This window comes from Sciurus carolinensis, chromosome 12 (assembly GCF_902686445.1).
Source record: "Sciurus carolinensis chromosome 12, mSciCar1.2, whole genome shotgun sequence".
Taxonomy (NCBI): domain Eukaryota; kingdom Metazoa; phylum Chordata; class Mammalia; order Rodentia; family Sciuridae; genus Sciurus; species Sciurus carolinensis.
The window spans coordinates 59223579-59245603 of NC_062224.1; the positions used below are offsets into that span (position 1 = coordinate 59223579).

At 43.5% G+C, this 22025-nt stretch overlaps 1 protein-coding gene across 1 annotated transcript in view; it reads left to right on the plus strand.

The window, feature by feature from the left end:
* The first annotated feature begins 268 nt into the window (after positions 1-268).
* Positions 269-22025, plus strand: part of Kif26b (kinesin family member 26B) — a 500968-nt gene continuing 479211 nt past the window's right edge. Inside the window, exons 1-2 of the mRNA XM_047521119.1 lie at positions 269-1247; positions 2093-2494. Coding sequence (XP_047377075.1) covers positions 1185-1247; positions 2093-2494 — 465 coding nt within the window. The 5' untranslated portion in view covers positions 269-1184. The remainder of the gene's footprint in view (positions 1248-2092; positions 2495-22025) is intronic.

Consider the following 22025-nt stretch of genomic DNA (forward strand, 5'->3'; position numbering starts at 1 on the left):
GCGGGCGGGAGCCGAAGGTCCCTAGTCCACTGGTTGTGGTCCCGGAGGAAGGCCCCCCGGCCGGCCCCGGGGAGGTAGGGTAATTCCAGAAAAGGTTTGCTGGGCAGGTCTCGGAGAACAAAGGGCGGGGGGAGGACCCGGCATGTTTGCGGACTTGTTTGTGACTCAATCCGTTTTACACGGCGTTTCAAAGGCAGACCTGCAAGCCTTGCCAGGAAGAGAAAGAACTTGGGGGCGGGGGAGGCTCGGGCGCAGCGTTTCCGTCCAGCCACGCTCGCTCAGCGCTTCCCCTCAGCTCCAGGCTCGCGCAGCGGTGTTTCATTAGAGCCCCGGACACGGGCCACTCGCCAGTAACTTCCCTGCCAGGAGCGAGATTTACGACCCCACCCCCCGCCCCGGCTCTCGGCCTCCCAATGTCAGGCAGGAGCGCCGCACCATAAAATGGATCCCGGCCGGCGCTGCGGCGGCGGCGGCAGCCAGGCGGCGGGTTCCGGGGCGGCGGGGCCGCGGCTCCCGAGGTTCCGCGCTGCGCCCGGGCGCACACGCGTGTCCTGATCGCGGACGACTCTCCGGCCAAGCAGAGCCGCCCCTCTCCCTGCCCTCGCGCAACTGTCAGGCGAAACGGGCCCGCGCATATTGGCTCGGCGACACGCCGAGGCTCCTCCCCGAGTCTGGATCTTTATATTTTGGGAGAATTTCTTTGAACTCAGTTAGCAAGCTGGGTGAAGGAGGCAAGTTCCCACCGCCGGCTTGGTAGACGGGGTCCGCGCGCCGACACAGGCGAGGCAGCGCGAGGACTCGCCCACCTTCCTTGCAGCGGCGGTACGTCCCGATCCTGTTCCTCTTTTCCCTCGTGGAGGAGAACCGAGGACTTACTTGACTGAGGAAAATGCCAGTGATGTGGATGTGACCGTGAAAAGAGAACGTGTGACTGGAGGAGGCAGAAGAGCACGAGGAAAAGCGTTATTTGAAGAGAAGAATAAGCCAGCCACTCCAACCTTTTCTGCATATTGGTGCTATTACTTCTGGGGTCCATTTGCTTTTATTCTCTTTAACCCACAATTAAGAAATCTTGACTTGAGGGCCAAGAGACAACCCCTTACAACTGGGGGACGCTTCTGGTTGGCAGATCTTTTGGATGTAGCATTAGTGGAACATTTAGACTCTCCTCGGGAAAAGCCACCATGAATTCGGTAGCTGGGAATAAAGAGAGGCTTGCGGTCTCCAACAGGGGCAAGAAATACGGGGTAAGTTGTGAAGGGTTCAACACCGAGACTCATTGCCAGACCCATCTCGGCCGGGGTCCTTTCCTTCCCGGGAACTTGCGGCCCTGGCAGAGCGACCCCGAGGAGCCGGCGGCCAGCGCGCGGATCCGAGCTCTCCTCCCGCTGCAGAGGCGCCTCCGCTGGCCCGCCGGGCTGTGCGTGCGCGGAGGCGGGTCTGTTGCGAGGACACCCGTACACTCGCCTCGCTCTGGGAATTTTTTCAGTCCTTTTAATCCTTCCTTTCCCCTGGACCCTTAACTTCTGTAGTATTCCTGGACTTCTAGGCAGAGTCAAGCTGAAAGGAAGGATTCCCATGAATTCTCTGCCTTTGGGATGCGGGAGATCTTTTCATTTTACCTGCAGGATCCGGTGGACTGTTCCCCGAATGAATAGAAACCCTTAAGTCACAGGACCCTCAGAATAGGGTCTTCTAGGATCTTGTACCTAGGTTCTTGCCGGGGTGGGTGCCGGGTTCAAAAGCACGGGGCGCTGAATCTGTGGGTATCCCCTGCAGAAACCGTTGAAAAGCCCTCAAGAAAACCCTTCTCCTGACCTGAGGAGGAGTCCACCGGCACCCAGAAACCGGAGCAGGGGTCACTCGGGCGGTGGGGAGTCATCTAAGAACAATTAACGAGATAGATGGAGGGCAACTTAGCTGCAGGGCTTGCAGTAGCCGGGAACCGAAGCCCGTGGGCGTTCAGCCAGGCACTTGGTGGCACGCGGATACCCCGGCGGGTCGGCGGGACGGCGCCCCAGCCCGGCTCAGCTGCAGAGAGCGGGAGTCCGCTGCCTTGCAGCTCCTCACACCCGCGTGTCTCCCCCTGCAGGTAAATGAGGTCTGCTCGCCCACCAAGCCCGCGGCTCCCTTCTCCCCAGAGAGCTGGTACAGGAAAGCGTACGAGGAGTCGCGCGCTGGGAGCCGGCCTACCCCCGAGGGCGCGGGCTCGGCTCTTGGCTCGTCGGGAACCCCGTCCCCCGGCTCGGGCACCTCGTCCCCGAGCTCCTTCACCGGCTCCCCGGGTCCCGCCTCTCCGGGCATCGGCACCAGCTCGCCGGGCTCCCTGGGCGGCTCGCCGGGCTTCGGCACCGGTTCCCCAGGCTCCGGCAGCGGCGGCGGCTCCTCCCCCGGCTCAGACCGCGGCGTCTGGTGCGAGAACTGCAACGCCCGCCTGGTGGAGCTGAAGAGGCAGGCTCTCAAGCTGCTTCTCCCGGGGCCCTTCCCGGGCAAGGTGAGCGGCGCGGCGGGGACAGCCCCGAGGGCGAGCCGGGGGCGGGGGGAGGTGCCGGGACGGCAGCCACCAGGGCTACGACTGCGGGCCGCAGCTGCCCAACCCGTCGCGATCATGAGCAGCGCCGCCGCCCCGGGGGCCCTGGCGGCTCTGGGGGCTGCTCCACATCCCAGAGGACGCAGGCGGCGGCCCTGGGGAAGACCTCACTTAGGCCCCATGGGGCAGGCGTGCTGACTCCCGAGTGTGTTGGAGCGCCCGCAGCTGCAGGCCTCAAGGTCCACCCGGGATGCCCCAGGTGGTTTGTCTTGCTGTGCTGCCATTCGGGACTGCAGACTGCTCATGAAATCTTTCTCCCCACCCCACCTGTGATCCTTTACAAGAATGTCAATGGGAACAGTAACAGTAAGCTGATATTTGGGTGTTGTCGTTGCCCATCGCATATTTGTGGTTGTTCCTTCTCAGGATTACAGAAACAGAAATCTATTCAAAGGCCATCACTTTTTCGTTAACATTCTGTGTGTGCATCTGAGGAAGATTAAGAAGAGGTGGATAGCTCCTAAGCAGTGCCACATCCTGGCCTGCTACTGCACATTGGTTCCTCCATAGCAACCCGGCCGTGTTGTATGACCGGCAGGGGAGTCCCCAGAGTGTAACACAATGCAATTGTATTTGCACTGTTGGGTCCAAGTACTATCAAATGAAAATATTTACTCTTCCACTTCAAAGAGTTTTTATCAGTGGTAAGAGAAAAATATCAAGAAAACAGTGGATTGCTGTGAAGATTTCTGTCACTGTTCAATGAAATTTTCTGGTTTATGTTTTGGTGACTTTTGAAATGAAATATTGTGATTTCGAGTAGTGGAGTTTAGGAATAACTGCAGCTGCTTGCCTCATCTGTTTATCCAAACACACTTTGATGTTTTTATATGTAAGGGTTAAATTAAACAAATACCCACAGACTGTAGTAAAATTCAAAATGTGGAAAATTCACCAATAGAAGAATTGGTTTTCTGAATCCAGATCCTTTCTCAAGAATAATGAACTCATGGATTGTTGTAAGTTTGCCGTTTTTGTAGATTGATAATAAATCTGCCAGGATGCACCAAGAATAAATCTTAGGGAGTCTGAAAGCTTATTTCACCCTTGCATGCCAGACCCTCCAATATAACACCATTTCTTCACTCACATATTTATTTGCTCTTATGATCATTCACCAATATTCATTGATTTCCTATCCCATTCAAAGGCAAAGTACAAGGCTCAACAAGGAAAATGATAAGTACATACAGTGCTTGTCTACATAGAACTTGTATTCTAATGGAGGATGCAGACATTAACTACAAATGCAGTTCATATTTTATTCACTTGTGCTGAGTGCTAGGAAGGAGGGAGTGTGAGATTCTGTGAGCTTGTATAATGGGACTAGGTCATCTGATAAAGATTTAAAGAACCTTCTTTAAGATACTTAACATTTGATACTTGGCAATCTTAGTAAGTTGCAGCCTACCAAATTATTTTAGAACATTCTGGAGGACCCATTCTTATAATAGATTCTTTGTGGTGTTGTTTGAATGCTCCTCATGTGCAAAAGTATATCAAAACAGACTCTTTTTGTAAAAATGGAAAAGGGGAAGGAAAACTTACAGAAAGAAGAAACAAATGTTGAAACTGAAATGCATCCATTATGATTTGTGAGGTTATGTGATAAACTGGATTTTTGTTTTTGATGAACCTGAAAAAGTCATTCGCAGTGTATAAGAGGTCACTCAATATATTTGCCAACTTTATTGACATGATAAAATAAGTGACGTTGGAAACTGATTATATTGTCAGAGCGAGGTAATAGCTCCAGAAACAGCACAGGATGAGCTGACCCTCAGTGCTCTACAATGACTCATAGTGATCCAGGCACACATCTAGGGAAGAGCTGTCATCACAGGGATAGTCATCAGGATCACTCTGAGTTTATACATGACTATCCCACAGAACCACGGTTTGCCTGAGTGTTAGATGTGAAGCTGCTCATTGAAGCATGACATTAGGTACAGGGATGTAGTCAGGAATGCAGCTTTGAGTCAGCTCATGATTGGTAATGAGATTTGGGGCCTCAATTTTAACAACCAATCTTCTGCATGTCTTTGGGAATAATAATTTTAAGGTTGTGTGTGTGTGTGTGTGTGTGTGTGTGTGTTCTAAGCATTTCTACTCTCTAAGTCCAATTTCCATTATACCTTTTATTGTTCACACCATTTTTTTTTTTTTTTAGAGTACCAGGGATTGAACTCAGGGTCACTCAACCACTGAGTCACATCCCCAGCCCTATTTTGTATTTTATTTAGAGACAGAGTCTCACTGAGTTGCTTAGCACCTTGCTTTTGCTGAGGCTGGCTTTGAACTCATGATCCTCCTGCCTCAGCCTCCCCAGCTGCTGGGGTTACAGGCATCACCTTGCCTAGCTGTTCACAACATTTTAATCAAACAGTTGCCATGTTCTGGGCATCATGGGTGGTGAGCCATAGGCTTTCTTCTTCCTGGTGCAGGATTTATGAGCAAACTGTGGACCTCTGAAGCCCTTAGGCACCAAAGGAGTTAAGTTTCATTAGAACAAGAGATGTCATTGTGACTCCAACTTGTAATTCACCCTGGAGAGTCAGAGGCTGGAAGATAAAGACATGTTTTTGAGGGATAATTAGTAAAAATCATCTTTGTAATTCACTTAAGATGCTTAACTGCATTTGGGGAATATACTCCCGAATGGAGTATTAAATTCTACTAGGTAGTATTAAAAGTTTGCTATGTAGGCATTTAGACGTCAAAGGCATAATATATACCCCAGGAACCCTATTATTTTAGGATGCATTTGGTTTTGGTTCTTTCTCCACCACTGGTTTATTTTGTGACATAGAGTAAATCAGTTTTCCTCTCTATTTTTAACCTTCCCTTTACATTTCTAATGAAAAAAAAAAGAGATTCAAATGGTTAGAATGTCATAAAAATTATCCAAGGTAAAAGCTCAAAAAGTGTTTTCATTCTTTAGTGAAAGATGTGAGGGTTGATGTTTATTAATTAGAAACAATTTTGTTAGATTTATGTTATAGAATTTAAGGTTTTTCTTAAAAATCATTACCAACTTTCAGGTTCTAATTTCATTAGTACATTTCCCAAATACCATACTGCCATATGAATTCTCACACTAAGCCCTATTCCCCTAGTTGGGGGAGAAGGGGACATGAGGTGATGGAAAGTCCCTGCAGGATATCTGGTTGGTCCCTCAAATTATTGACTAACTATGGTGATTTGAGAGTTACTGCTCTATTCTGAGAACTCTCAGGAATTATGTGGCCCCATGGAGGACAGGGTTTCATGACAAAAGGTAATATGTCTCAGATGTTGCTGGTTGGTGGGTTATTGGTGATGGTGCTGACTGAGACTGGAAATGGTGAAGATAGGAGACCCAGTTCTGGATGGAGCACAGAGAGGAAGTTGATAATGGTTTTGATTTTCTATGGATGGAATTTGAGTTTTCTGGAACGAGATGGAGAATGGAGGCAGTATGATCATAAGACAGTTTGTTATTGGCTATTTCAAGGTTTTGCAGTCTTGAAGTTGCAAGTGTGAGCTCATGTAACTGTTCAGTGATGCTCTAAATTCGTCTTTCCAATAGCAACTTACCTGGGTAAGGAGAGATTTGTGCCTGGTGGCAGATTGTAAAACATTTGGATTGACTTTTATTACCTTAGTCAGTAAAAAGGGCTTACTTGTTTTATATCATTTCTCTTCCAGTGCTAGTAAGTGGAAGTGGTCAGATAAAACAAAAGAATGTGGATGTATTAACTGTTGGGATTCTAAGCGAGGACAGTCCTTTTACCCACTACAGTGTTCCAGTGCGTAAATATAAAATTATTTCATATCCAGTGGTGAGAGAGTCTTTCCTGCTTTATAGATGGTCAAGGCACCAAGCTAGAAAGAGGCCAAGGAATGAGTCTCTTATTTTTGAGTTAGCTTAGATCAATCTATTACCAGTGATAGAATTTTTGAAAGAACTCTGTAAGTTCTATAAAACATCAGGCCAAAGAAATTCCCTGGAGTACAAAGAAATGTTCCAGGTTGGTGAAAGGTTATCAGACATCTGTTCATTTCCATATCAATAAGAGAAAATCTTCTCTTATGTAGAGAAGGTCCAGAACTATGTTCCTTTCTGATATATATATATATGCAGTCAAATAGTCTGAGTCCATTTATGCCCCAGAAATATCAGCAAGATTAGCCAGACACCCTGAGAAGGGAGGCCAGGAATCACAGAGATGAAAGAAAGGAATGTGTCCTATGGGTTAAAAACACCAAACGTGGGCTCTAAATAGCCAGGGCCCAGGGAAGTCTAGACTTGGGGAGATATAAATACATATTTCTGTATTTTGCTGGCTCCAAAAGGGGGATATGGAAAAATAACAGTATTCAAAAGGTCGCCCAAAAGCCATCATAAAACACTTTATAAATAGAAAAAGTAGATACTGCATTTTAAATATTCATTAATTGTGGAGGAATTCTAGTTGAAATCTCCTTCTAAGAACACATGGTTATTTTTTAAAAGCTTCACTAGATTTTCTCATTTTGGAAGTATTGTGGACAAAGAAGGAGTTAATTGATAATATCAGTAATGAAAAAGTCCTGAAGCATTTATCATGAAAGAATTTCTGAAACATCGTAGGAGTTTTTAAAATCATTCCCAGTAGAGCCACGAGAGTAGTAATCTCTTCCTTAAGGCTTAGCAAGCTATGGGAAAATGGCATTCATTCTCCTAGACTTTTAATTGTGGAAACAACATGGTCAGTTTTATAGTAACTTAATTCACTTTGCAAAATTCCCTGGTCTGTAATCTTTTCTTCCACACTCGTTGTAGACAGGATTATTGCCTTAGAAATGGGACTTCTAAGTGACTGAGGCTGCTAGTTTGTCAGCATTTGGAAGGATTAATTCAATTAAAATTTAGGCCACATCAGTTGCTGTTTGGCATCATATCACAGTTTGTGCTATTCATCAGCTAATAACGTGATGGTAATAATGATGGTTACGAATGGCTAACAGTTATTGTCCTTATGTGCACATGCTGTACCAAGACACACAATCTCACATAGCAAAGGGATGAACATGATTTCTTCACATTGGAGTTCCAGAGGCTTGATAAGGTTATTAAGGTCACAAAAAGAAGGAAAAAGAGACAAGGAACAGAAATCCAAGCACACTTTGTCCCCAGAGCTTTTGGGGATCACTGTTATACAGTATAGGTGACTGCAAGACCTCTGCCTGAGAATGTTTTAGTTATCTGAGCTTACAGATGGTAACTTCATTTTTGTGGGGCAGGGAGATTGGGGGAAATATGCAAGACTGTCAAGACTGAATCGAGTGATTTTCTTGGCTTGTCATGGAGGTGGGAAAGGAACTTCCTTGTTTCTGTATGCACTCAGATGAGATGCTGTTGTCAGTCCTTTTTCAACAGAAAACCCTGCCTGAGGGCCCTGTCCTGACCTTCTGAGAGGAAGAGCCCTGCAGCTGGAATTTCAGTGCCACATCAGCAGGACTGCTGGACTTCTAGGCTGTTCTGTCCTTGAAAAGATTGCAGATTGGCTAGTGTCTATGGGGGTCCCCTGTCTCTTTTCAGGAATACAAAACTAAGCCACTTCTTGAGTCACAAGCTGTTGTACATAAGCATCTTTTCTTTCCTTTTAAAAAACTTCCTATATTCTCTTACTATGATAGAAGAACATTGTTTAGACTAGTCTCTCAATTGACCTTTCATACTTACATGCACCAGTCTGAAATATCTTTAAGTTTATTTGTATAGGTGCACGAGGATTCCTAAATTACTCTCAGAATATTTATCAGAATACCAGATTAGTTTGTATCTATCATCTTGCTTCCTTTGAACCTGATCTGGAACCTACCTGAGAAAATTGTATTTTGAACCATGGTTAAAAGGGAGTCTGTCTACCATTTCCAGGTATGATAGAAATTTACCATGTTTTCTTACTTATGTACAGTGTCCTTTTTAGTGTTTAGATCTCTGATTCTTTGGGAGATTATTGGGGGTATCATAAAGGTAGAGATCAGTTTTATCTTTTTCTAAATATGCATCCAGTTGCCTCCAAACCCTTTATTAAAACATCCATCTTTTCCCCCATTAAGATTTAAGATACCATTATTATCAAAAAACAAAATTTCAGTTATATTTGGATCTATTACTGGATTTTCTATTGTTTTTTCTTTTTTTTTGTCTGTCTCCTGTGCACCAATTCCATACCATTTTAATTATAGAAACTTTATAGCACCTTTTAATGTTTGGTAGGGCTAACTCTTCTCTCCCCCAAATAATTCCTTACTTTTCTAGGAGTTTCCTGATTATTTTCCATTATGAACTTTAGACTCAACTTGCCTAACTCCAGAAAAAAGATTGGAACCATGTTGAACTTATATATTCATTTGGGGAGATAGTTGGCATCTGTATGAGGTTGAATCTTTCCCAAGAACCTGGAATGGCTTTTTGTTTGAACAAGTTTACTTTTCAACAATTTTAAAGAGTTTCCTTACATAGGTTTTGCACATTTCTTCTTGAATTTATTCTTAGGTATTATCTTTTGTTACTATTATGAATGAAGTCTCCATTATCTCTTCTAAATGATTTTTATACACATGAAGAATATTGATTCACATAATAATTATAATCCTATTGCTTTATTAAATTCTGCTAACATTCATTTTTTTAAAAAATTAATACTCATGAATTTTTAAAATAATAATCTTCAAATATAGATGTTGTTATTCTGTTTGCTGGATGTATGTCCTTGTTTTATCTTGATTATTACATTGGTTAATATTTCTAATATGATATTAAAGATGGTAGTGTCCATATGGAAATTCTATAGTTTTTTTCCTGATTTAATGTAAGATTTTGGCTTTGGTTTGAGATCTCCCTATAGTTACACAAGTTGAGGGAGTACCTATCAATTCCTATTTTATTTAGAATAGGTATTGTTTTCCAAGTATATTTTCAGTATTTAGGGAGATAATCTTTATTTTTCTCTTTAGATTTATTATATTTCAAATTATTATCTTTGATTTCCTGACAGCAAACCATCCTTGCATTCCCATAATAAATCCTACGTGGTCTCGGTGGATTTAAAAAAAATGCTACTGGATTCGTTTGTTAATGTTTTATTTGTCGTTTTGCTTGTTATTCATATGCCACTGATCATTTTGGATTCTCATTTAGGTACTAGGTACTACTGTAGCTGTGCCACATTATAACCAAAATATGAAAAAGACTAAAATCCCTCCTCTGGAATTACTCAGTCTAGTATTAGAAAGACATGGATGTAAGAGTTGGAGCAGTGTATTAAGTGCTAGAATAGGGTTGTGCAGGCTGCAAGAGAACCCAGACAGGGGAGCTTGGAACTGGGTCTGGAAGGTGGAGTAGGATATGAATATGGAGAAGCCTAAACATTCTAGTCAGAGGAAATGGCAGGTGGAAGGCACAAGAGGGCTATGCCTGCTCAGTGCACTAGTGGAATTGACATGGTGCATTGAATAACAGGGTGGGAAGTTGGCAGGGAAAGGATGAAGAACCTTGTGGGCAAGAATCTGGACTTATCTGTAGGCAGTGGGCAGTCATTAGAGGATGTCCAGGAAGGGTCTGAAATGATCAGCTCTGTTGTGGGGCACAACTTAAGAACAGACCCATCACCACTGAGAAGTCCAAATCTGAGAGTCTTTATTAGATGGCTGGCTGACTGTCTCACACAACGCCCCAAAAATGGCTATTGGGAGAAAAGTCCCATGATAGGGTTGCAGAGTTGTTTTATACCATAAATCGGTAATCAATCATAAGTGTCTGTTGCTATGATTCAGAACTACAAACTAACATCATGAGATCTAAAATCATAAGCAGAAGGGAAAGTGGGTCAAAATGACCTTAGTTGGGTACAAGTTAAAGAATGGTTACTAACATCTAGACAATCACTGTTAACTTACATTGTGTAAGAAAAATAGGAATCAAAAAGAGAATGATTTTACATTATATACCAATTGCCATTTTGTGTTGCCAAACATGCTATGCTAAGCAACTGTTGATGGTACAGTGGTGGGGCGTTCCCATGGGAGAAGCATTTCCTCATGATATGGAGTCTCAAGATAAAATGGAGTCTGTTTAGTCATTGCCCTTATAACCTGGCCTGTAACATTTCCATGGAGTCAAATACACATCACAAGCTGCTCATTGTGAGAGAGACTGGCCTGGGAGGGTGGTCATGGAGTCTGGTTAGGAGACCTCTTGCATAGGCTTGAAAGAAATTGTGTCAGCTGAACTAAGACAGTGAAAATGAAGTGGGGACTTGACCTGAAAGATAGTGAGTAGAAAACCCATGTTGAGTGACTGCTGAGATACAGGGCAGGGAGGAGAGGAGGTATTCTCACAGATTTCTGGCTAGGACAATGTGAGGACTGTGTTGCCAATTATTCAGACAGGGAATAGAGGCAAGAGAAGATTTTTGTTCTTTGAGGTCTGATTTTCAAGGATGGTTGTAGATAATGAAGCTGGTCTGGCCTTTATAGAGCTTGAGGTTGGGTGATCCAGTGGGATCAGGTTGGGGCCCTAGGGTGGGTTCAGAGGTGGAGACATGGGTCTGGGAGATGCCAACACGTACAAAGTGGTAGAATAACCTCACAGACTGTGTAAGCTCCCATTGGGTGTGGGTGTGTGGGGACAATAACCAATGGAGCATGGAGCTGTGGGGCTCATTGACATTGAAGGGAGTAAAGAAGCTAGACCAAGAAGGAGAGGCCAAAAACGAGGTAGGAAAAGAATGTAGGAAAAAGTGGTGATGTGGAAACTGAGGCAGCCTTGAGCTTCAGGGGGCAGGGGTGAGAGATATGATAACTTTGGAGAAATCAAGGAAGCAGGGACTGAGGCTTCCACTGAATTGGCAAATAAAAGGTCTCTGGGGATCTTTGAAGAGTTTCTAGCATCCTGGAGAAAGACAGATGGTGACAGTGTGTTCAGGAGTAGATGGAGAGGAGGCCATGTGAGGAGCTGTCACTACACTAAAGGTTACGAGTGATCTGACTTTTGATGTTCTTATGACCGTGAAGACCTCGGGTGCACGGATGTGAGTGCAAACCAGGCTCCATCATTTCGTGTGTGACTTCAGGCTAGCCCCTTAGCCCATCTATCCAGTGGGGTAATGAAAGGACCCCACCAGTGCGGTTGTGAAGATTAAGTGAAATTGTGAGATGATATTTAACCATCGCTTTCTATTCTTATTATTCCAATGATTTTCCACAAGAAGAAAGTTGAATTTAATGAAAGGCCCCTTTCTTCCTTCCCTCCCTCTCTTTCTCCTCTCTCTCTCTCTCTTCCTTCTTCCCTACTCCCTACCATTGCAAGTGGCTTAACACCAAAATGGAGAAAATAAATAAATAAATAAATGGAGTCAGAGAACATTGGTGCCATTGAGCTCTTTCTTTTGCTGTTCCTTCACCTCCAGGTCAATAAAGCTTTATGCACTTACTTATTCATTCATAGGTAGCACCATAGAAAGTTTTAAGACCGCTCCCTTGATGCAAATAGCCACTCCTTTTAGTTAAGTTACCATGAATATGGATTGAGAGTCTTTGTCACAGAGGCAAATCCCTTCTCGGAGCCTTGAAGCCTTGCCCCTCTCGAAGCCCACCCCCACCACCCCCCAGGGAGTATTGCAGACGTGGCATTTGGCATTTTAGGCTCCAGTGAATGAAGGAGAGCAGATTTCCTCCAGTGACTGCGCATGCGATGTGCAGATCTGAACAGCACTAGGAATTTGGGCTTATCTGCCTCCCAATCCAGTTTTATCTTTCTCAGACAGTTTTCTTTGCAGTTATAGTTTGCTGATCCTGTTGTATCAATTCTGACCAGACCTTGTGGAGAAGTCTGGAAATAGAGAAGATACCTTCCTCCACCAAACAGTATTTTCTGCACTTATCTCAACTCTGAGAGCAGAAGTTGACATGGAAGGAGTGGGTTCTTGTAAATTGTAATATCAAAAGTGAATATATTCTGAATGCTGCTATATAGGTTTGCAGATCTGAAGGTTCTGAGGTTAGAGCAAGTTATTTTGATAAACAGAAGTATTTATGAATACATCTTAAGTGCCATAGACTAGGTTGCAGCTGAGGGGCTATTTTCATTTATTTTTTCTACTTCTTGGAGTTGAAGTTCAATACTGTTGCTGACCACAAAAAGTTCTTGGAAGAAGTTTTAATTCTCCACATAGCATGCTTCTTCAGTCTTTGATAGTTCTTACACATACATTTCTGTTTGATTTTTGTTTGAAAGCATGAACTACAAATACTAAGTCAAAACCTGCTTTTCCACCATAGGGTGACAAAAATATAAATTTTAGTTTCATAATTCTTTTATCTCATCTGACTAATTGAGGACCTGTTTCTTCCCCCCTACGGTAACATAGGAGCTTAGAGAGCTTGAGATTTTATTGTGGTATAATTTCATCTATTAATTAGCAGTGATGAGCAGTTATGCTTTGCTATGAATCATTATCACCTTATTTAGAGTGGTTGCTTTCTTTGGAGTTATAATCACTGCCTCCTACCTCTACTCTGTCTAACTGGAGGCTTCATGTAGCAATGGGAGACTTAGGTATTAACTAATTAGAAGCCAAAAATAACAACAACCAAAAGATGTTGAGCTGTCTAATCAAAAGGTTATGCAGAAAATAAAAGACAAATTCAAGCAAACAACTAGCAATCACCTTCGTTTAAGAGAAGCAATCAACTGGTGTGTCTCTGTAGAGGGAGGTCTCAGTCCTGAGCCGCTGAAGTGATGGCCTTGGATATCTTCCCCATGATACCAGCGCTGGGAATTGGATCATCATTTGTCTTCCACCAAGCCAGGCAGCGTGGCAACAGGGACTGAGGGACAGAGGGGAGAAGGACTGGGAGAATAAGATGAGGGGAAGAGTGGGAGGAAGGATGAGAGAGGGTGAGAGAAATAGAAAACAAAGAAGTGGGGGGATAGACATCAAAGGTCATCTATAGTCCCAGGTTTTTAGTGAAAAAGGACTGTCCTTAGAGCTGGGGAGAAAGGTATAGTCCAGCCTCCAGCTTAATCAGCCTTGTGATCTTGGGAAAGCCACCCAGCTTGCCGTGCTCTCTCTCTCTTTGTGGTGCTGGGTGTGGAACCCAGGGCCTGTGCCTGCTAGGCATTTTTCTATTTTATAAACAGAGGATGGGAGTGTTATCCTCTGAACCACTCTGAGCCCGTGAGTCTCAGTGAAGCTGGGTAGCGGGCCCAAGACTTTATGGAGTCCATTCCTTGCTCCCACATTCCAGAGGAATATGCTTGACAAAAATCCTAGATGGATTTCTGGTTGAACCAAGAGCCTCAAGCTCTTGTGGGCTGCCACGTAGTAGAACTTTGGGTCACAGTAGAGTCAGTTCATGCAGAGTTTGAAGGTGCTGGTAGACCTCTCATCAGGGAAGCTTCTGACTTTGGAATTTGGATGATAAATTAACTGATAAGGATATTCCTGTTTCTTTCCCTCCCTCCCTCCCTCCCTCCCTCCCTTCCTTCCTTCCTTCCTTCCTTCCTTCCTTCCTTCCTTCCTTCCTTCCTCTTCCTTCCTTCCTTCCTTTCTCTCTCTCTCTCTCTCTCTCTCTCTCTCTCTCTCTCTCTCTCTCTCTCTTGGGGATTGAACCTAGGGCATCATGCATGCAAAGCACACATTCTACCACTAAGCAACACTCCCAGACCCTCTTCCTGTTTTTTAGTAAAGCTATTTGCTTTACAATCTTGTGTGTTTGTAAACAGAAATAAACTGAGACAAACAAAAAGGACAGTTGACTTTATGAGAGCAGTTTGATCAAGGACTATATGAGGCAAAGTATGACTTTAGGACTTAGGGCTGCTCACAGTTTTACATTAAAAGTATCTGCCATATTGCTTAGGATTTAGAAACAATTGGTGGGGAGTTTTGGGGGACAACAATATAGGAATACCAAGACTCCAAACACTGTATTCATCATTTTTAAAAACTTTCCCCCAATTCTTTTTGCCTCCTTTGATTTCTCTTTCTTTTTTCTGTTTTCAAATGCCTAGAGGGGGCCATAATTATTTAGGCCAGTATTTACATATCATCTGCCCATAGCCTGGGTTTATTGGTCCTGTAGTGTTTGTGCTATAGGCTGGGAAAAGGATACAGCAGGTAGCTTGCCTGCTGAGCCAACAGAACTCATTCAGTTATTATCGATTTTGTTTTTCTTCTTTATCCTTAGTCCTGGTTGCCTCTTTAAACTACCTGCTTCCTGGGGAAGGTTTCTCCAACTCTTATTTCAAATATAACACTTTGTGTTTTTGTCTAAACACAATTTTGGGAGTATAGATATTAAAAGCAGAACTTCATCTGGCTCGTACTAGCCCAGAGCACATTAAGACTTTGGAGCAAATGTAGTTGAGAACAGGCGCAGAACAGCAGGAGCTACAGAAGTACCACGTGCTACTCTTCATCATTCCTCTGTGTCCTTTGCACACCCTTTATTACAGCATTAACAGAGCATCCTGTAGCCAAATCCACACAACGCAGGGTTTTGGCCTAGTCACAGCCGATTTTCCAAATAAGTTTTCACTGATTATAGTGTACCCTGTATTATTTTTCTTATTCTTTACCCTTAAATGTACCTGCACAATTAGGTCCTGAAATTTCTAAAGGAGACTTTGTAATGGGCCATGTGTGGGGTGTGCATGTATGTGTGTGTGAATGGTGTGAATGTGTGTGAGTGTGAGTGAGTGTGAGTGTGTGTGTGTGTGTGTGTGTGTGTGTGTGTACACTCTGTGGACCCTGAAGGCAGCATACAAGTTGGTAACATGGTAGACATCCTGTCTCAGGTTTCAGACATTGTTAGGCCGAAGCTTTTATTGGAGGTCAAGGCAGCTAATAAAGTGGGACGTGCAATTAAAAGGGCATTCAGCAGAGAAGACGGCTGGCTGTCACAGTGGGCTGAGTGGAGCAGAGGAGGCGGGTGGCAGCTGCAAGTCTGCCCATGATGGCTTTATGAGCATTTTTTTTTTCTTTTTTTTTTTTGCAGCCAGGGTGGTAAATGTAATACAAAGGCATGGTTTTAATATGCCTAATCAGGCTCTCTGCTTCCTGTGTGAGGCATCCACTTGGGGGAAGGAAGTTGCTGGGTTGTGGGCTTTTTGTGGTGGTGGTTTGTGCTGACTTACCTTATTATTATTATTTTTAATGGAGTACTCCTAGGTTTTAGTGATTCTCCATAATGGTTCTTTATGGTGGTCAGGAAGGAGCTAACAGAATGATGGAGAGGGTCAGGAGGCATGCCTAGGGTCACCCAGAAAACCTTGGGCTTCTGACTCTCTGTGGTGGTTTTCATGGAATTTATTCACACAGCTGTTTTGCCCACGTTTGTCTCCTCCTTGACTCTGCACCCCTTGTGTGTAGTTAGCAGTCCAGTTCAAGATACTCAGGTTTGGGGTCTGGTGAAGGCCTGCTCTCTGGCTTATAGGTGAGGCACTTTCTCCCTGTATCCTCAGCTGGTAGAAAAGACTGGCTAATTCACCAGGGTTTCTTGTGGAGGGCACAAATTCTTTTTATGAGAACTTCAACCTCATGACTTAATCATGAACAACGTAAAGACCTCACCTCCTAATGCCATTACCCTGGGGGGAGCTTTCGATATATGAATTTGTGGGGACATAAACATTCAGTCTGTTGTAGCAAGAAGGAGTCTGGTTACCCAGATGCTGGCTCCCTGATGGTGTTTGTGTTGGCTTAATTTTTCCCTTTTTCTGTAATGGGTTCTTCACTATCTCCATTGTTTGGTGAGATGGTAACACATGATGACATCCTAAATGGAGGAGGATCTATAATAATAAAGACTTCCTTCAGATTCCCTCAGAGCTTGGAGGTAAGAGGGGATAGGCTGTGGACTGGTTTCAGGTCCTTTGGTTCAGAGTGTCAAGGAGGCAGGAGGCAGGTGGCAGGATGGTTTGTCCATAGACATTAATGGGGTCATGCACGCCAGGGAGCTGTCACCAGAGCTTCAGTGTAGGGACCATTGCCATTTCCCCTTCTTTCCTTCAGCACCCCTTGGAGGGATGTCATGGCTGCGTATGGATGGGAAGGGATGGTTTCCTAGAAAGGTGACAGTGGAGTTGAAAGGATACTTAGGAGTTAGTGAGGAATCTTATAACCAGAGACCAGAAACAGCCTTGAGGGTCTGTGGGAGCCCCAGGAAACTCAGTATTGACAGACATAAACTGTTGCAAGAGGGAGGGCTTCACAAGAAGTGAAATAACTCTGTAAAGTTTATGCACGAGTTTGAACAGACAATGATATGTAACGTGTTGAGATAAGCAGTACAGCATCCGTGTTCATAGCAGCCTTATTCATGAAAGCCAAAAGCTGGGAGCTACCCAAGGGTCTCCTGACAGATGAAGAACTAAATACAATGTGCTATGTTTGTACAATGGCATAGTCAGCCTTAAAAAGGGACAGTCCGTCACAAGCTACATGTGAGTGAACTGTGAGGACATTCACTAAGTGAGGTAAGCCAGTCACAGAATGATAAATGTGATTTCATGTACATGAGTCATCAAATTCATAGACAGAACCAGGTGTGGTAGCACACACCTGTAATCCTGGTGACTCGGGAGATTGAGGCAGAAGGATTGCAAGTCCCAGGGCAACTTGGAGTGAGACCCTGTCTCAAAATAAAAAAAAATTAAAAATGTCTGAGGATAGAACTCAGTGGTAAGGCACTCCTGGGTCCAATGCCCAGTAAATGCTTCCCCCGCCACCTGCAAAAACAAAACAAAACAAAACAAAACCCAGTAGAATGGAGGTTACCAAGTGTTTGAGAAGATGAAAAATGCTGTGTGTGTGTATGTGTGTGTGTGTGATTGTATAATGATGGGAATCCTTCATACCATGGAACCGTACACTGGAAAATAGTTAAATGATCAGTTTTATGTTACATGATATTTTATGTTATGTAAAATTACCTTTCCTGCCCCCCAAAATACATTACAAGTCGTGTCACAAAATGGTGTTCCAAGGGAAGAGAGGGCCCCAAGGACTGCCTAATTATGCAGTAATGACACATGAAGGGTAGTTGTGATAACATTTGTTGCTCTAACTGCTGGGTACTTCTGAGCACATTATGAGTAATCTCATATGGAGCCTTGTGAACACCCTACTGTTACTGTCCCGCTTTACAGCAGAGGAAACTTGGCAAAGTTAGGTTCCTGAATCAAGATCCTGCAGTGAGATCTGGTGCAGGGTTGAAGGTGGTCCTTGCACTATCTGCTGGGTGACTCTTCTTGTTTCTCTACTTGTTGTCCTCTGCCCTGTGAGTCTCCATACAGTCCCTCAGGAGGGAAAGGGGAAGGAAATCCAGAAATGGAGCCAGGTAGGAATAGGATCCCCCACCCTTCCTCTATTTTCTCTTACTTCCACTTGCCTTCAGAGAAGAGAGCTGGCCTTGGCTAGCCAAGATCCCTGTCCACTCCCCCTTCTGCATTTGCTGTGGAAGAGCATGTGCAACAGCTCCATGTTATTCTGTTCTGTAGGTCCCAGTGCAAAGCAACCATCTCATCTGTGCCTCTAATAGTTTGAAAAGTTTACATGGGCAGTTATCGTCACTGAGTAAACACATTAAACTTGCAAATAAATCTTTGTGAGAGCAGCACGTTAAATGGTTTCCTGTATAATAGTTATTAATATGTTGCTATAATTACTTTGCTCATTTTGCAGTAAACTCCAAAAAAAAAAAAAAAAAAAGATTTATTAAGCTCTTGGGTCCTTGACAGCAGTATGTTGAATGGCAGTGTAACTTTTCCAAATTTGCCAACACACTTTGTGCATATGACTTTTCTTGGAGTTGGACCAAATGGACCCTTTTAAAGCTCTGATAAGTTAATACCACCTTATATTTATATAGCTGCTTTCTCAGGTTACTTCACTGGGCCATTGCCACTTCTTGGAGGACCCGTTTAAGGAATGTGAGAGCTGGATATGGGGGTGGTCTGTTTTCATTTAATAGACAAAAGAAAGAGATGAATCTAGAGGCCAAAAAACATTTTTCTTCCATTCAACAACTATTTATACAATATCTCCTTTGTGTCAGTCCCTGTTCAGGGCTCTAACCCTTGATCAATGTCATCAGTGAGCTGAGGTTAGACCCTGAGACTCCTGATATCCTTTAGGCTTGACCCCTGCCAGCTCTTTTCTGGAGAATGGCACTTCTGAGCTGTGGGGTTTCACAGGATTGAAATACCTGTCTTTTATTGGTGTCTGACATTTCCCAGGTTAAAGAAAGGGAATTTTACCATAGTGTCACACATCAAAGGCCTCTCCCCGTAGATGAAGCACCAAAGCACCAGATTCTCAAACTCTCAAACTTTTCTTACAAAGGGCTCCTTCAAACCATTCTCATGGACTGAGGCTAATTGGGAGTTTTTTTTGGGGGCTCGTGACCCATTCCTTGCTGCTTTTCCTGGTTGAGACTTCCCATCAGGGTGAAAAGCTAGAACAGTGGCTTTTGTCTTGAGCAAGGCAATTAGATGGTACAGTGACTGCTTTCAGATGCTGCTGAGGTGGCCTGGAATCAGTATCCTGACCCAAAGGTGAAAGGCTACATATTCTATTACAACCCCCAGTCCAGTTTCCAGCAGAGAAAGGAAGAAGGATAGGGTGACGTACACACTAGATGGAGCTTAGAAGTAGGTATTGGAAAACCACAAGAATGTGCTTCAGTTTCTGCAGATACTTTTGTAAATGTTAATACATAAATATCAGTGATGTCATCATCTATTCCTGGAGTATAGCAAACATCTATGTGCATATTATGAATATGTGTGTATTTTTTTTTTTTTTTTTTACTCCTCTGCTATAAAGGATGAAATCTTCATTAAGCATTAAGTTGTTTGGCTCCACCAGAAATTAGTGTGGGTCTGAGACAGGACTCTTAGAACGTTAAAACTCTCTTTTGGGGGGTCAAGGTGCAGTGTTTAGCCTGCTTCACTTTGGGAGGCTCCAGGAGTCACCTGGTCTGTGAATGCTGGGTTATTCAGGTAAGGTGGAACATGAGCACAGAGGATCAAACAGAGAACGTGTAAGAGGGAAGTACACAGGAGATAGGCTGCCTGCTTATTTTGATATAGCAAGCATTACTCTCCACAAATGCTAGCCAAAGGCAAGTATCTGTTGGTTAAAATCCTTTGAGATTCTGTGAAGTCAGGATTTGAAGAAAATAAATGAAAAGAAAGTACTAAAAATGAGATGTAGTTTTGTGGTGAGATGTAGAAAGTTGCTGAATCCAACCCTGGTTAAAAAAATAAGAGATCAAAATCTGAGTCGTAAAATTTCTTTTTTTGTATTGATGTTAACTGAAAAAGCTGTTTTGTTTGTTCCATTTCTAATATTTTTTCATTCTAAAGAGTTTAAAGGGAAAAGCCCTAAGCATGGAAGCATTGCTTTATTTAAAGGTAGTAAAATAGTATTCTGTGAAATTTCAGTATTTGTTCCCTGTGAGACTTTGGTATTCTTTTTCAAAACATATTTGTATGGGGACAAGTAGTATCAAGTCTTTGAAGGTTATTCTGGAATTTACTAGGAGATAGAATGTCCTAGTCCATGGAAGGGGACCAGAAGAGTTCAGGAAAGATGCATCCCTGGCATCTGCCATGCCCAGCATCAGGGCTTGTAGGAGACCTGAGAGTCAACTCCTCCCATAAATGGTACCTTCAATGGCAGTAGAAGGAATTTGACTGACAGGATGTGAGTTGGTGATGGGTGGGGACTTTGATTTCCAGGTAATAATTTCCATTACTTTTATAGTTTATGTTTACTTCTGAATATAACCTGGTATGAGACAACATCCTCTGGTACTTTTGTGAATAGAGGTTTGCAGAGAGCTCTGTGATAGCCTTATCCAGGTATTTTCCATGACCTCTTCAAGCATATGGAGTATGACCATTCCCTTTATTATTTTTGTTAAATACAACTCTGTTTTTATTGATTCTGAATTCCTTCTAGGAGAACACTATCTCTTAATAATTGAGTATTGCCAATTAACCCTAGTCAAGGTCTTTTTGTAGGGATGTACTGTGGAGTGTCAAATTTATGAAGAACCTGAGGGGGGCATTTCATGTGACATTACAAATGGCACACACTGACAAGTGGCTCAGCGGAGCAAGCCTGGGAGTGAATTGTAAATGAGGTGATTTCGTGGCATCCTTGGCTCTTTGGTTGAATGAAGTCTCGATGGAAATGTCATTACCCTCACTACACATGGAATGAAAGGGTGGATTCATTCCCTTTTGGTTTTGATTTTGCTTGTCTTGGTGTGTGTGTATGTGTGTGTATGTGTGTGTGTGTGTGTGCGCGCGCGTGTGTTTCTCCCCTTGCTGTCTGGTGATGGATAGTGGTGATGGCAGTTGAGGCCTGTTTCTGATTAGTAAAATGACCCTTCAAATGAGAGTAGGAGAAAAATGCTTGCCTGACCCTCTGGAGACTGGTTTTTCCTATCACAAGTTTAATGACCTTGGGTTCCATGTTTTTAGCTGAGAAAATGAAATGCTTGTTCCAGGGGGATTACAACTTTTTGTTGAGAAGGATGGTTAAGGGGTTACATTAAATGGTGATACAGGGTTGGATGGGGACTGCCTTCCCCTTGGGAGAGAGCAACCTAAAGGTAAAGGAAGGACCAGGTCAGGTTGTGCCAGCAAGTGGAGCTCTCTTTTGCATTGAGATTGTGATATTTCTGAGCAGAGATCCTTTATTCCTTAGGAGAGTAGCATGCAGAGGTCAAATCTCATGATTTCTGCTTTGTTACAGGAAAAAGACCATTACACCAAAATGATTCCTAAACCTTGAGCTATTTATTCCAGTGATTCTAGACATATTCTGGAAATACTTGGGACATGTACTATGTATCAATCACTGTGCTAGGAGTTCAGAATTTTCAAGTACAACCAATGATCTGAGTGTGACTCTGGAGCCCTTCTCATGGGTTTGGGGCTGTATTTTAAAATAGCAAGATCCCATCCTCAAGACTTGAAGAGCTTTCTCTTAGGCCTTTCCATGATTAGATTCTTGGGTTATCCTTTAGTCAGCAGTCCCGTGGTCTGAATTCTGATTTTTTCTTTTATAATTGTGTTAGAATACAAAACACATAAAATTCACCAGCTGGGCTCTTCTTAAGTGTTCAGTTGTGTGGCAGTAAGTACATTCACATTGTTGTGCAGACCGCACCACTGTCTATCTCCAGAACCTTCTCATCATCTCAAACTGAAACTTCATACCCATAAGCAGTAATTTCCCATCCTCCCTGCTCTAAGGTGTTTTACAACAAAATAGTGTTTGAAACACTCTGGAGAATGTGCTAAAGAGAAGGACCCTAATGTCCCTGTTGAGCTATTCATTCACTTATGCTGTTTGTCAGACATCTGTTAAGCTCCCAATATGTA